This window comes from Lissotriton vulgaris, chromosome 7 (genome assembly GCF_964263255.1).
Source record: "Lissotriton vulgaris chromosome 7, aLisVul1.2, whole genome shotgun sequence".
NCBI classification, from domain to species: domain Eukaryota; kingdom Metazoa; phylum Chordata; class Amphibia; order Caudata; family Salamandridae; genus Lissotriton; species Lissotriton vulgaris.
Window position 1 is genome coordinate 682,141,653 of NC_141695.1, and position 16,389 is coordinate 682,158,041.

The 16,389-nt window shown below is 44.6% G+C and overlaps 1 protein-coding gene across 1 annotated transcript in view; it reads right to left on the reverse strand.

Annotated features, from left to right (window-relative positions):
* Positions 1-1,251: 1,251 nt before the first annotated feature.
* The window catches only part of CRLF3 (cytokine receptor like factor 3), a 281,392-nt gene continuing 266,254 nt past the window's right edge, over positions 1,252-16,389 (reverse strand). The window contains exons 7-8 of the mRNA XM_086930883.1: positions 8,466-8,578; positions 1,252-4,288 (exon numbers count right to left, since the gene is read on the reverse strand). Coding sequence (XP_086787009.1) covers positions 4,032-4,288; positions 8,466-8,578 — 370 coding nt within the window. The 3' untranslated portion in view covers positions 1,252-4,031. The remainder of the gene's footprint in view (positions 4,289-8,465; positions 8,579-16,389) is intronic.

Below are 16,389 nucleotides of genomic sequence, written 5' to 3' on the forward strand. Positions count from 1 at the left end.
CATTAACCCCATAAAACTTTTTTTGAACCACAGTTATTATTGCAGTCGTTCAGAAACTGACACATTTTCTCATTCTCTGCCTTCTGATTCCACAAAGGCAGGCAGCTTGTTGTCTTGTTTTAGGGCAAATTCCCAAATTATTTCATGAATTGCTTTCTGATCTTGGATTCTTTTCACTGTCCCTGAACAACATTTTACCCTTTGTTCAACAAAATCTCTTGGTTTCTGACTGTGGTGATCTGGTAATCCATCATCATTTGCAGAACATTAATCCCAGCCAGGAAAGAAAGCTAGTGAGCTTGAGAATAGTTGGTGTATATTTTCTGTTGCTATCTTATTCATTTTTATCAAATACCAAATCTAGACGCGGAATCATGACCATGATTTAAGTAAGCAAAGGATGTAAGAGAGGTCTGAGTTAAGGAACGGAACAGAAAACGTTGGTTAAAAACGAGTATAAGTCAACTTGGGTGGGGATTTGGTAATTACTTCCCCTCTTGAACGAGAAACCAAAGAGGGACAACGAAGATGATTGGGGAAAAGTAGAAAATGCACACATTCAGAGAGTCAAGGAAAGCATCGAAGGCAAATTATATAATACAAAGAAATCTTCAGGATGCTGCATTTGCTACTCTGCTGACTGGCTTTCCTCAACCATTACCTTATAAAAACAAAAGAAGTGAGAAATTCAGTGAAACAGATCTGTAAAATCCTTTTATCAGCTACATTTTCTTCACGTAGTAATTGTGTTAGCATAAGATAGTAGCATTTGGGATACTAAAGTTTCTCCTGGAAAAAGAGGTCATCTCTGTTTTAATTTGCTCTTGGATCCTTTTTAAGATTTAACATCCAGAGAAAAGGACAATGTCCATTAAGCCCAAATTCTGAAATATGTGTTCCATTTAATAGCACGCCCTATAAGACATAAGGTGAAAATAGAAGTCACCAAAGCCCGCCATAGTTAGCCCACCCACTTTAAATAGGTCTACTGTTGGAGCAGCTTGTCCTTTTGCCACTAACTACAGCAACAATTGCAAATTATCCGACTTTACCCAATGATAAAAGGTAATTACTTGATGAATATTAGTTGGGCTTATTGTAGCAAACACTGCAAATATGACCATCCTCCTTAGTCTGCTTATATTTGCTGCAATTTCTAGAGTGCAGCAGACACCTTTTCTCTCGAGAGGAAACCTCAAACCGTTTGTAAAAAAGCTTGGAGGCAAAAAAACCTCCTTTAACGGGGCAGTCAGGGATACAAGTCAAAACGCCGAGTTTTGAGTTTAATGGTGTTGGTTCCAATCTCACCATAGAAGTCTGCACAGCGAAAGAACTTCCATCATAACTCAAAGGAACTTCGTAATATGGAGGACATATTTGGAATTTGAGTGCAAGTTTCCCATTAGCGATCAGCACAGAAATCTCCTAGCAAGACACTCTGGGCAATTTGGTAAAAGATGAGATGCATGTAGCATGCCGTTTCCTTTCAGTGTACTTACGATGTGAGACCCCTTGAACTGTCCAATTTCATTTAACTTTACAAGCTGTAAACCCTTTTACCAACTTGGAAGCAGGTAGGGGGGTAAATAAGCAGGAAAAGAATGAAAACGCTTTCTGTAAAGTGTGGTTATTGTAGAAGGGAGAGCAGAGTGGGCTGCAATGTTATCAGGGGTTCGAGGTGAGTTAGGACCACCCTCTTTAAATGGTATCTAACCTCTGTACTTACCCTGACGTATTCATTGTTGTCAGCCAATGTTTGCTCCTTCATACTGATCCTTTTAATCATAATTCAGTAGTTCAGCCAGTCCAGTAGTGGACAACGACCAGTCTTTTGACTGATGGAGAAGAGGGCAGTAACATTAAACAACCATGAGACTGGACATGCTGCCTCCAGTGGTGTGAATGCAGTGTGAAGCGTCCCGTACATAGCGGACACCCTGGCAGAATGGACTCCCCTGGCTCAGGCACTGTTCAGCCATCGTGCAGCGGTAATTCTCCAATCTAAAGTGGCAGATCAATCACCCAATTAAGAGTGGCTGGTCCACTATCATGCTTGTTGGAGTTACCTCTGTGAAATACTGCCATAGACAAGGTAGCAGACTTTCACTTAAAGTGTGTACTGTCCCTAAAATGCTGGAAAACATCCCAATCCCGCTAGGGAGATTATATGGACTCAAACAATATACCCCTACATTTGGTGCTATATTTCCAGTGCCCAGATTTCGATGTCTAAATCTCACCATGCAACACGTGAATTGGTAACATTTCCACTGGAGTTCTTCCTCAACTAACTGGCTTTACTATGTTTAATACAGCCATAGTTTGGAAAAAGCTCTTCTGGCCTGGTGACGATCTCTGAATAAAGCGGATTTCCCCTGCCACACTGGCAGATCCTGGAAATCTACTGCCCAAACTAAATCAGGTTCACTTGTCCTCTCCCTGTGCCACATAACTGGCAAAGAGTTCTCCGTCAATGACATTTTCAACCCCAATGGTGTTTTGGGAGATCATACAGTTATTTCGAGGTCATTCATCTTTGAACTGTCCCTAGATTTCAAGCATTCATTAATAGATTTAGCTTCTTCGATAGCGGTTGTTGAAATCACATCCTTTGATACAGTTGAGCAGTAAAAGTTTGAGGGCACATTTCATGTTGATTTGTACAGTCACAGATGTCCATCAATAATTTGGCATTTAGATGGCACTGAAATGGATATTTCCTTTTACTAAAACATTTGGTAAACTAGACTAGCTAGCTCCGAATATGAATCTAGCAGGAGTCCTGGAATACAAATTATATATTATTTTCCTCCTGGTGAACAAATGTGGCCCTTGACCCCTTCTTTACCTGGGAACCTTTAACCTCTATCTCAGCTACATCATATTAGTTTGAAGACCATTGCCTGTCTTGGATATGGAAAGTCATGCCCAGTTTAAAGCAATGTATAGAAGGCCAGATTTGCACAATGTTCTGTCTAGTCAAATCCTGTTTGGGAGGGAAAAGCAATGCAAGGGTAAATTACTTGCAAACTGCATTTGGCGTATACAGAAATTTCAACATGGTGCAATTTATAAAATCATAACTTTGATGTTAGGAGCACGTTTGTGGGCGCTCGTAGGTACTTTTCTACCTTTTAAGGGATATCAACACTAACAAACCCATAACGTTGTCTGATGTATGAACACAATTCTATACCAAACATAGCATTCACTAGAGATTCTTTAAGGAGAGAGGCCAGAAAAGGAATGCAGGATAAGCTTCACTTGGGCACCTTATGTAGCATCTGCAACATCGCCACTACATTTAGAAAGTAAATGTGTGGTCTCATAAGGGATACTAAATTTTAAGTTTTCTACATCAGCATTTCCCAGAACCCTCCCAAAAAAGGATGGAATTTTCATTGCTGCCTATGGATAGCTGCCAGATAAACTGGAGGAGAAGGAACTACTTTGGGATGTTTGTTGCTCACTATTTTATCAGCTGGATTATTTATAAGCCGTTGACAGGTTGGGATACTCACAACAAAGAACAATACAGAAGCATGGAATGGAACACTGATGACATCAAACACTATTTTTGAAAAGTACAATACTCGAAACATCTTATGTAAACAAGTCCATATTTTGCAGCGGGCAACGGAGGGATGCTGCAGGTGAATGTGGATAAGCGATAAGCCTGCACACAATAGAGGCATGACAATAGTCTGTTCGGAAGATTGTTGAAAACCTTTGCTTGACTGTCTCCCTGTAGGCTTGGACATTTGTGTGGAACAATAAGTGAACTTCAATATAACAAAGTTGAGCCATTTACATTGTTTCAAAATAGGTAATATTAAAATGCCATAGATCACAATGACATTGCAATTCAATTAGTTTTGAACTCTTCTCCTGAATTTGTAACTCAACGTTTGAAATTTTCAATTATTCCACAAGTTTTGTCACTTTTCCTCAACTTGAACATATTTTCTTTGAGGGAATAGTATAAAACATTATGACACGTTATTCATTTTATAACCAGACTATCCCGTTGACTAAAATACTAGGACTTTCCAACCAGGATTTGAGAACGAGCATCCAAAATAAAGAGAGTCGCATGGCTGATCCAGCACCCAATCAAATACAACTTCCCGGTTGTTGGAGCTAATCGTTACACGGAGTTTAAAGTTTCCGCCTTCATTATTGTTGGAAGGACCTAAATTCACCAATTCCATATCAAAGGTGACAGTGGATCCGGAAGAAACAGCCGGCAGCTGGTTAGTCATCTCTTTCCCATTCACAAAAACTGCACCTATGACAAAACAAACAATTTTATTGAGGTGACCTCTTTTACAATTAGATTATGGCTAAAATGCAATCAACTTTCTCTTGAGAAGAGCTGTACAGCCACACATCTAAGGATGGAAAAGAGGCATTATTTACATACAAAGGGAATGTATCGCTTCACTAAGTTAACCCTCAATGCTCAAGGATTAAAGAGGACTTACTCATTAGAAGGAACTAACACAAAAGGGAAGGAGGAAAACAAGCAGGAAATGAGGACTGTCACTGAACACCGTAGCAGTGGGAGCAGATAACAGACACAACCATACAATATGGTAGGTGCCACATCGATATTAGGAGGTAGATATAAGTGACTACTGGAAAGAATTAGAGCTGAAGAGACACTGCAATATGTGTATCACTAAATTGTGCTTAAGGCCACTAAAAGTCACGATGGTGTTCTGTCTGAGGGGTGCAAGCTTCACTTTGCACCTGCCACAGTCTGATGGCAAGAATGCAAGGTTCTCACTCACTCATTGCTTTCGAATCACTCACTCTGAATTCAAGCCAACTTGTGTATGTTCTCCCATCTATGTATGTGCTCACTCGAGTCAGCATTATTGGCAGGTCAGACATTTTGTAGTCTCTTCCCGAGGTTGGATCCAATGAAGCACCCAAATCACACAGGGGGTGACCAGTATTATCTGCCCAGCTCCCTGACGGAGGTCCTGCGCCCCAGAGCACCCGGTCCAATCTCGCTCTGGGGATTACAGTGTTTTGTTGTGTTGCCGGTCATTGTTTCTGTGCTTTGGCAGTGTTGTTCTATTTTCTACCTTCATTTCTGATCCGTTTTATTTCAGTTGTTTAAGCAGCTATTTAAAAGTATTTTTTTCGCATTGCAGATGCTGTTTCTCCCGCTTTTGCTGCTCCTGCCCTCCCACCTCCCTGACGACCCCTCCCACCTCCCAGGCCTACTTATGGCGGCCGTACTAAAGGCAAGCCTGCTTGCGCCCATCCGCAACTGGACAGCGCTCAGAGCCAGAATGCCTGGATTTTCCTCCCCACAAAGTTACAACTCCGCAGACCTCAGAGCCCTGGACCTGAGACACACCACACCCAGTGCTGCCATACATCTCAAACGTACAAGCAAAGGACAGTTATCCTGAAGACAAGGCCGTCTCACCTTCAGCCATCAAAAACACCAGGGACACAGCAAACATGGTTGCATTCGTCACTCCGACAGAAACCAGCACAACACAACTCGCATCATATTCAAAGCACAGTCACTATTTCCCCAGACTGCCCGACCCCAATTATGGAACAGGTCAACTTACAACTCAACACACACGGAAAAACCACCACCAGAAGCACTCTTGCCTATGGACCTCCAGGACTCCACCCTAGCTTCTGCCTCAAAATCCGGGATACTAACGCCCCAAATGCAATCGATTCGGAGCACTACATCTTCATCTTCCTTGGGGCCCTCAATTTTCACTTTGACGACCCCACTGACGTCAACACCACTGACCTCCTGGAAAGCATGAGCAACATCGGCCTCAAGGAGATGGTCTACGACCCCACTCGACATCGCAGGGCACATGCTCAACCCCATCTTCACCTCCAGTGACCGAGTCAGATATAACCACGCCACTCAACTCACCTGGACTGACCACTACAGCGTCCACTTCACTGTCGCCTGACCCACCCACCCACTCCAACACTGTCTACTCAACCCCCCCAGATCCACGCGCAGATTCTGCAAACAGGTATCAAAAGACACTCTCCACTCCCACATTCCAGACTCCACATGACCCAGAACAAGCAGAAAAAAACTTCTCTCAGTGGATCACGGACTGCGCCGACACCATCGCTCAAAAAAGCTAGCTGGTTCGCCAAGGAACTGCACTCCTCCAAATGCAACTGTAGACAACTGAAAAATAAGTGGCGCATTAGCAAATAAATGTAACCCTACTGCCTTCAGGACCGCACTCAACAAATACCACGGCTGCTTGAAAGAAAGCAAAAAGAAAGCCCTGGAAGACAGCACTGAAGCCAGGACAAATTGCGAAGGAGTTCTCCAGTTCCACAGCCACAGAGAACATAATTCCCTCCCAGAAACTATGTGTCACCTAACACCTAAAAGACCACAACCTCATGGACCCCGCTACATCCAGATTTAGAGCTAACCACAGCACTGAGACAGCCCTGATCGTAGCAACCAACAACATCAGAGCCCTTCCTGCCTGAGGAGAAATGGCTGCCCCAATCCACCTAGACCTGTCCACCACATTCGACACTGTCTCCCACCACATCCTGATCTAACAATTCAGTCCCTCCCCCCTCCTCCCAGTTCTGCTATCCTCATTACACCCCCATCTGGTTCCTCTAGCGCTTGGACGCCCCAGGGCAGCAATCGCGCTGTATAAATCCATTTTCATTCATTCATTTTCATTCATTCATTCATTCAACAAACTTCACCACATAGGGATCCAGGGAGACACCTTCGGGTAGATCACCTCGTACCTCACTGGCAGAACCGAGAGGATCCGTCTTCCACCTTTCACTTCAGAGCCCAAGAGGATCATCTGCGGAGTACCCCAAGGTACATCCCTCAGCCCCACCCTCTTCAACGCATACACCCCCACCCCCCTGGCTGACATCGTCAGATCACAAAGACTCCACATCATCTCCTATGCCAATGACACCCAGCTCATGCTCTCACAGTCAGAGGGTCCCTCCACCACCAAAGCAAACTTCCATAAATGATTGAGGAACATCACAGACTGGATGAAGAACTGTCTCAAACTCAACATGAACAACATAGGAAGCCCTCATCTTTGGGAACAACACCTCGCCATTGAGCAACGCATGGTGGCCTGCGGAACTTGGCTCACCCTGACAGACCAAGCCCGCCACCTCGGCATCATTTTGGATAGCAAGCTATCCATGAAGAAATAGATCAACACAGTTTCTTCCACCTGCTTCCATACCCTTCCCAGCTGACACCAGAAGAACTGCCCCGCAGGCCCTCATCACAAACGGACTGGACTAAGAAAACACACTCTACGTAGGCCGCACAGCACCCCTATGGAGAAACTTCAGACATTACAAGACTCAGGAGCAAGACTCATCCCCAAACTCTCTAGAAGGACTCACATCATACCCAATCTCAAGAAACTTCACTGGCTCCCGATTCAGAAGAGATGGCAGTTCAAGATGCTGTCCCATGCCTACAAGGCTCTGCACAACAAAGGTCCTGCATACATCAACAAATGCCTGCATTTCCACTAACTGACCAGAGACCTCAGATTCGTCTCCCTCTCCCTCGCAGACACCCCTCGGATCTGCCGAATCAACAGTTGCGGACGCTCCTTCTTGCACCTGGCAGCCAAGGTATGGAATGTCCTCTCCCTGCACCTCAGGATCGCACCTTTGCTCCATCTTTTCAGGAAGCAACTCAAGACCTGTTTGTTCGAATGATCACACCACCATGCAGCAGATAATACTTCTCCAGCACCTCGAAACTCAAGTGTGTGATTTGCGGCGCTTTATAGATTATTGATTGAACATCAAAGGTCACTTTTTAAAATGACAATTGTGTCCATAAGAAAACTCTAGCAAAAGTAGAATGAATAATGAGTTGATTTAGCTTACCCTTTAATATCAAATACCCAAGAGTAACAAATCTGCTAGCATAATTTTCAAGCCTGCGAGTATGTATGCCCACCATCATTCCACTTTAGTAAAATACATTATGTAGGTGTAAAACAACTTCAGACATCACACATAAATGAATTAGTGAGTCACTAATAATAATAGCAACATCCACTGAAATTAAAGATTTTTGTAGCCAAGTGTGTGGTTGCCAATTGGTCACTCAGCGTGGTTCTACTTTTCTCAGTGCTCATGGATATTTTCAAGCAGCTCTTAGGACCGACTGACCCGTGTTCAACTGCTGTTCACATGTAACCCTTCGCCACTTCGGCTATGGCTGGGTTATCTGATGCACAACAGATTTTCAAGATATTCATGTCAATTTAATCTATACCGAAATAATTTACATAAGGTTGTCAGGAAAATCAGATATGGATCCAGCCCCCTAGCCCAACTATGGACAACTTTTAATTTATGGAAATGTTCTTATAGTAAAAGTGTATCCTAAAGTGGTGCGTACTGTGCAGTCAAATTAACCTGAATTTCCTTACCATTTGTACTAATGCACACTGCCTTGTCCCGCTGTAAAGATTCATATCCAATCAGCTGCTCTACACAAACGCCAATGCTGTCTCTCTTATCAGTCTGACCCATGGTTTCAATTCTGTAAGGAAAAAAAGCCTGGTTTACTGTTTGTATTTTAGAAGATACAGAAAAGGTATCAAACAAAAGTATGATTAATATTCAAAGCAAATGATATAAAACTGGTACTTGTATGACTCTGACATATGTTTTACCTAAATAGGATTTAATTACTTTTTTTAACGAAAAACTAGTGATGCTATCATGAATGGTAGAGGCACTGTTCTTCACAATTTTACCTTTAATTAGTTTCTTCTGGCTCGGTGAAGATTTGGATTTCTCTACCTTTTCAACTTGAATGCTTGCTTCTGAACTTTAGGAAACTCCTAACGATTTGACTATATACTGTCTAGTGATCTACCTTTATCAACGATGTTGGGTGATGTTATCCTGACGTTATCAAGCACCATCAAAATGTTTTGGCATACATCCAAGATAAGTAAAGTTAACATAACATAATATAGTTGGCAATTTATTAAACTTGCTATTGGCGAGTCTTAAAATGTTCAAGAAAAGTGCAATTTGTTTGTAAAATAAGCATTTATATTCACTGCTTATCTTTAATTATAGAACCCGCCAATAGTACTGTAAGGAAAAACTAAACCCTGTGGAATTATGTATTTATATGCTTTTCTGTTTTAGGGCAATGTATTTTCTACAGACTGGAGGCCCCTTGGTGTAACACACAAAATCTGTAGAGGCTGTGTCAGTCATATAACTCCAACACGGACACTCTTATTCATGTATTGATCCACTTCCCATCTTGGAGCCAACGCTGAATGTTACTAATGGGTTCCTTTTTACAATAACCCAATAATGAGGACTCATCAGAAAAGGTATAACATACAGATGAACATAGTTGGTGTAAAGAACTGCAGGTTGCGAGCGTGGCCAAGATGCGCAAGATGGTGACTTAGAGCTCCCGGTCAAGGACCTTTCATTTTGCATCACCCACAAGGCATTGACCGCCTCTGGACTGACGCCCAGCCTGGGGACACCTGGAGGGGTCATGGATGCATCGGATGCCCCACACCACCCGTGGGGAACTGGACGAAAATTGAAGAGGGTTACTGGGCCATGGCCTGCTGTGTCGGATGCCGAAAAACTCACGCACCTCAAGGCAAAGGTGGTGAGTGGTGCTTTGAACCTATGGGGGTGCAGCGTAGGCAGCCCCTGTTCTTCTACCCCACCCACAGAGAGCTATGCGTCACCTGGGGTCCTGGGCGGTGCGGAGGAAAGAGTAGGACTGAGAGGTGCAAGGACTGAATTGCTCACCAAGCATGGTGGGACCTCCCTAGCTTGCTGCGTATCAGCATTTGCAGCAGAGCCGCACAGCAGTCAGTCACCCCAGATCACTGGACACTGTCCCTGCCCAGGCGGTGAGTTTTGGGCAGACTAATATAGGGAGGTTCCCTAAAGGCTTTGGCCTCCCTACCTCCTCTGGCACTGGGGGCCTACTTTGCCGCAATCCGTTAGACACAAACTTGCTACCGCAGAGGTAGGACGCCTGGGAGGCGTGTGGGCCCCAGATCAGCGACCTGAGATTGAAGGCCCCTGGGGGGCATGGAAGGGGTGAGACTGATGGGGGAAAAACAAGATCAGCAGGACTGCCCTTGGGAGTGGAGATCCGGTTGAAGGTGCGCAGCAGTCTGGGGTCGTCCTCTGGCAACCCAGTCGACTTCCCTGTGATGATAGAGCCCATGTCGGAGCACCTGTCAGAACACAGACTTGATCATTTGTGCGATAGAAAGCACCAGATCGGAACTGTAAAACAAAGTGGACACAGTGGTGATTGAATTGGGGTTTCTTCGAGATGATCAGAGAAAATGTTCTGACCGTCCACTTTGTTTCCCAGTTATGCTCTGACTTTCTGACCAAGTTAAAATCATGGAATCAGACATTCATGATCACCAGCCCAAGACGCCGACCCTAGCAACCAGATCGCCAATCTTATGGACGAGATCCAATATCTTGAAAACCAGGTTGAAGATAAGGAGGGGAGCATAAAAAATGTTCGCATTGTGGGATTCCCTAAAAGTGTAGAGGGTGCCAGTCCCACTGCTTTTGTAGAAAATTGGATCTCAACCAGTGGCACCCAACAACCTCTCTCCCCACTTTATTGTCGAACGGGTGCATTAGGTAGCTTCCCTCTGTCATCCACTGGGGGGGTCCTCCTAGACCGATAATAGCCAAAATACTAAACTACAGAGACAAAGAAGTAATACAAGACGCTGCCAGGTGGGCAGGTCAAATCACAATAAAAAATGCACATGTAATGATATTTCTGGCCCCAAACTGCTTAGGACATAATTTAAGCATCGGGTCTGCCAGTGCCCCCCACCTTTCCTTCCCGGGTGGCAGATGCTGGGCACTGCCCCACGCCATGGCATGATATACTTTGCTTCGCCCTTTATGACTCTGGCCTGTAACATACGGGAGGGGCTCACTACTAGCTCACATTTAATAGTGGACAATAATCCCTTAGACCGCTAGCACATCTCTCCCGCTAGTAGGCATGACCATGCTGCCATGTTTCACACAGCAGAGACCACGCCAATAGCTACCCCCTCACCTGCAAGACCCTTAGAAATTGATGCGCCACAAATTGTGGCTGCAACTTTACAGTTTTATAGTTTGGATGGTCAAATGTTGCTCTGCCGACTTGGGGGTGTGGGGGGAAGTGTTTGTTCTTGTAAGCCTGATCATCATTTAACAGTTGGGGGCGTCAAAGGGACCTGGGTGCTTCAAAGGGACCTAGGTGCGTCAAAGGGACCCAGGTGCATCAAAATGGGTCTTGAATCCCAAGACCTCCCACTATAACACACTACCACATGCTATGGCTAGAATAACATTCATAACATGGAAGGTCCGGGGCACGGGCACCACCAGGAAACGGTATGCCATACATGCATACCTCAAGCGTAGAAAGGCACAAATAGCCTAACTACAGGAAACTCACATTGACAAGGGGGAAGATCGCCGGCTCCAGAAGCGCTGGTGGGGTCTTTTTAATTGCACAACCCATTCAGGTTATGCAAGGGGGCAATAGTCAGGATTGAACCTATAGTCCCCTTTTAAATGCAGACGGTCATTAAGTGTTTGTGAAAAGGATCCTAGATGGCATGGCGATATTACTGGGCAGTGTGTCCTCACCGAACACAGACCAACTACAGCTAATGTTGTATCTGAAGAGTACAACTGGTAAGCTTGTCCCACCTCTTGGGTAATCAAGGAGGATTCTAGAGATTTGTTCTAGACACAATGCTTGATTGGTCCCACCCACCACTACCATAAACACTTACATCTAACGCTTCCAACAATTATTGACACAGTCACTTCAGTTGGAGGGCTTGCAGCCAATACTAGAGAATACTCATTTTATTCTCCCCCATGCAACCCCCTCTTCCGGGTTGGTTGCCTCCTGTGTCATCCTGCCACAGAGATGGTAGTTACCACTGCATACAGTATTTTATGCACACAGTCCCTTACTCCTTCAATTTAACTGGGGGAGACATATACCGCCTGTCCCAACCTGGAGGCTCCAACCAACCACACTAGAAGACCACGCCTTTCGCCAGGCCCTCCGTAAAACTATCACCCACTACACAGCAGAAAATAGTAACACAGATCTCCACCGGTCTTTTCAAGTGGGAAATGCTCTAAACAGTGGACCGAGGTGCACAATCTACTGGGAAATCACCCATGTCGAGTATTTCTTACGTGCCTGAAGTAGGGAATGAGCCAGTTCGAGAGGACCTGCTTGGTGCACGCACGCTCCACAGCTGTTGATCGAATCCTTCCACAATATAGACTATGGCATACCATGCAAAAGCGCATGCCGAAGGGGATACATCTGGGCGCTTGATCAACTGCTTAGTTCAGCAAGATTCCATCACCAACCCACAACTGCCATCTGCCTTTCAGACGTAATAGTGTACTCCCAAGATGTGATACACACAGTATTTGGTACCCATTACTGAGCCCTATATTGTCCGATGGATCGCTCGCGACAACCATAAACGGATTACTTCCTCCATCTGATTACCCTACCAACACAGTGAAACCCTAAACTGCCCAATAACAGAGTAAGAAATACGCAGGCCCATTCAACACCAGGTTTAGGTGGCTTACCAATAGAATTTTAATAAACTTGCGAGGATTTATTGACCCCGAAAATGGCAGAAGAGTACAATCCATCCTAGCCACAGGAGAATTATTGTGATCCACATGTGAAGCCTTTTTTGGTTTCTCTTCTTAGACTGGGGCTTGATTCAATCGAAGTCACTTCTATTGCCCACTTGCCATGTTGGGCAGGAACTATAAGATCCTTAGAAAATTATTGATGATGAGGTTGCTGGATGTAATGCCCATGCTGGTCCACCCCAAGCAAAACGGTTTCATTTCTGGTAGATCCACCTCCCTTAATATCCACAAGTAGCACAGACTACTGGATGAGACCCCAGCCTTATGGCCCTTTTCAGCCTGCTTGGTTTTGGACCTGGAGAATTAAATTACAATGCTGGATTGGGAATATACACTTAAAGCGCCACGCAGGAGGGGGCCGGGAGACCAAATGATCAGGTTGACTAAGCTCCTCTACACTGGGCCAACTGCAAGAGTGAAAACTGTCTGAAAAATTTCTAATGCCCTCATGGTGGGTCCCAGGACAGGCCATGATAGGCCATGACAGCCTGCTCTAGCTGCTGTTTGCATTTGTGATCAAACCCTTGCACACTGTCTCCACTAGTCGGGGAGGTTTTGGGGCATGCAGATCGGTGGACAGACACATGCAGTTTCCCTCTACGTGGACAATGTCTTATATTAAGGACATGTGCGAGGGAGTGGCCGACACAGAGTGTGTCCTGGAATTGTTCAAGGCCACATCAGGTTGGCGGTTAAACTGGACCAACACATGCCTGTTCGAACTCAACCCCACCTGCCTTGCACATGTCATTGTACTGCAAGACTATACTAATAGGTGGGAGCCCTCCACATTCAGACACTTGGGCTTTAATGTGTATTACGCCAGCCGCAATTTATTAGGTACCAATTTGGTGAGGGTGATATCTTTCCTGAGACCGCAAATCTTGTTTTGGAGCTCTTTCCCTATGATGGTAGAGGGTCGGGTCGCCCTTTCCAAAATAGTCATGCTGTCTAGGCTACATTATTATGTAGCCAACCTATTGATTTAAGTCCTCCGCAGCACGTTCCGCATACTACATACTATGCTTGGCAATTTACTTTGGGACAGTGGACAACGCAGGGTGGCACTGGCAAAGCTACAGCTCCCAACAAAGCGGGGAGGTTTGGGCGCCCAGGATTTTGAGTATTTGTTATATTCTAAGGTTTGCATTCATATGTAAACAAGCCTAGGTCCTCCTAGCTGCTCAGCCAGAGTAAGAGATGGTGATGGAATGTTGGTGTGCCTGGGATGAATGGAATGCCTGGGTGACTGTGTGGATGAGTGGTGACAGTTGACGATGGGCTGAGCAGCTAGGCAGGCTGCTTCTGGTGGGGCAAGCATAGGAGTTACTAGAGCTGGGTTAAGAGTTGTTACATGGCTGATCCTACAAGACATGGATTAATAAAGAAGACTTTAGAAACTTACAACCTGGCTACCAGAGTCTTCATGTACAAGGTACAACATATTTTTGGCGACGAGCGGACCTGGACCGAAGCCTGCATATAGATTTAACAGAAACCCAGAGACTATAAAGAAACCATTGTAACCAGCGCAACTACAAAGAAAAAACTGTAAAATACACGAAGCAGAATGGAGTAAAAGGCAAGCCAGCCCCACCAGTGTCCTGTCATCGGACGGCCCCAACCTGTGTCCTGCCTGAACTTGCTCCATGGACGTGACCACAGGTATGGTCTGTAAGCTAGGGTATGAATGAGTTAAGATTCACCCTACCACTTCCTTTAGTATCTGCTGTATTGATGTATCTACAGCGTGAAGGAATAGTGGCTGCTCAAATGAGAGTTATAGACTAAACTCTGTGAAGGATTTCACATGTACCACTGGAGCTGTGGGTTAAAGTCTAAATGCTGTGAATGATTTCATGTGTGCCACACAGGTACGGTGTGGTTCTGTCAAGATTGGTGTCAAGGTGACACGTGGGAAGCACTACTGAAGATGTTCTCTTAAAATGTATGGAGATGTACAAGTACTGTGTTTGCCCTGCATCTGCTGGTATATACAATCTGCTGCAGTTTCTGTTCAAATGGAGAAGATGTAAGGTAATTCAAATGGAGAGAGCCTATATCATTGACAGAGCGAGAATGTGCTTGGGGTTGTTCACTTTCGAATCACAGCACTCATGGTAGTTCGCATTTACACGTTTCACTTACTAAGGATGTATTTTTATTAATCTTGTGGCAAGCAAAGGTGGTTCCGGTCATCTGTATACCTGCTGTGCACAACTGTTCAATTGTGGGGGGAGATACTGCACTCAGATGTTTATTTCTGAAAGATGTGCCACATATGAGCAACAGCTTGATTTTTCAATAAAGAAAGACACACGCAGGAGAAGCAATGAGGCCATCGTTTTCAGCTAATATGCCGGTTTCGCGGTACAAAGGTTTATTGACTTTTCTTATTTGGGCATCTTTGGTATTGGGCATAGTTCCGTTAAACTGACGCACACCCTTTCAAAAGGAGGCATGAGTCATGAGGAGCTTTGAAAGTGATGCGCGTGTCTTACTCTGCGCGCGCCAGCTCACCTCTGGAATCCTCTCTGCTCCTACTGTGTTCTGGCCTGCTTGTGGACGCCTGCATGTACAGACGCACTGCCAGCCATCCGGCTCACCGTCATGTACGTGCAACCATCTTTGGATTGTATGGCACATCTTTCTCACATTGTTATGCCAACCACGAGTCCCAGCACTATTTGAAGGTACAAAAGGAAGTGGGGTCGCTATACAGATTTATTTCTTCGTGGTCTGCTTCATACCAACAATGCCACATCGAATTTGGACTTCTGGAAAAGGACTCGTACATTTCCCTTCACATCGGAATGAACTAAGCAACTTATGGTGATATATTATATTACAATGCCATCTAGTGGTCGTTTTCGTATTTTACATTTCTATTAACATTTCATTAATTTTACTTTTGTGCATCTTACGCTCCATTATTCGTGTATCTGGAACTTTCAAAAGTATTTTCTGTGTACCTCATCGCACTGCGAGCCAAGGCTGCTTATTTTCGAATGTAAACAGCTGTACTTCAAACCTCTGAACAATACACAGCGTAGGACTCATCTGTGGGTGCCACCATGTTTCATGTGAATTGTCTTTTGCATGGAGGTTATTTAACACAACTGTATTAGATTTTTACAGTAAGATGTTGCTTGTGTTCTTACACTCAACATGGTGAGGATTTGTCTGTGACAACTCGGTCACATGTTACATTTCTATCATACAAGTTTTAGTTACTATCTCTGCCATGTTTTGCTTTATGTGTATCATTATTTTTTGGCATGTGCTCTATTTAGTTCCCTTACGCAGGGGTGTTTGTTTCCTGGCGCAACTCGGGTAAGAGTTTGCTCACCGGCGTAGGGGACTGTCTAATGTTTTCTAGTAGATGGAAGTTTATTAGCATTACCTAAAATTTCATATTTTGTAATGTAACAACTTTTTACGCTATGGTATAGTTTGGGACATCCTAGTCTCCTGGTGGGTGGACTTCACATCTTATTCCCTTTTGAGGGTGGTTCTGGTCTTGGTGGGTGGTTCCCATCTTCTTGTGTTGTGTTGGCAAGTCGTCTTGCGCTGCACGTCTTATATGTTTGTATGTGTGTAAGTCGCCCTGCGCCTCACATGTTGTCCTGT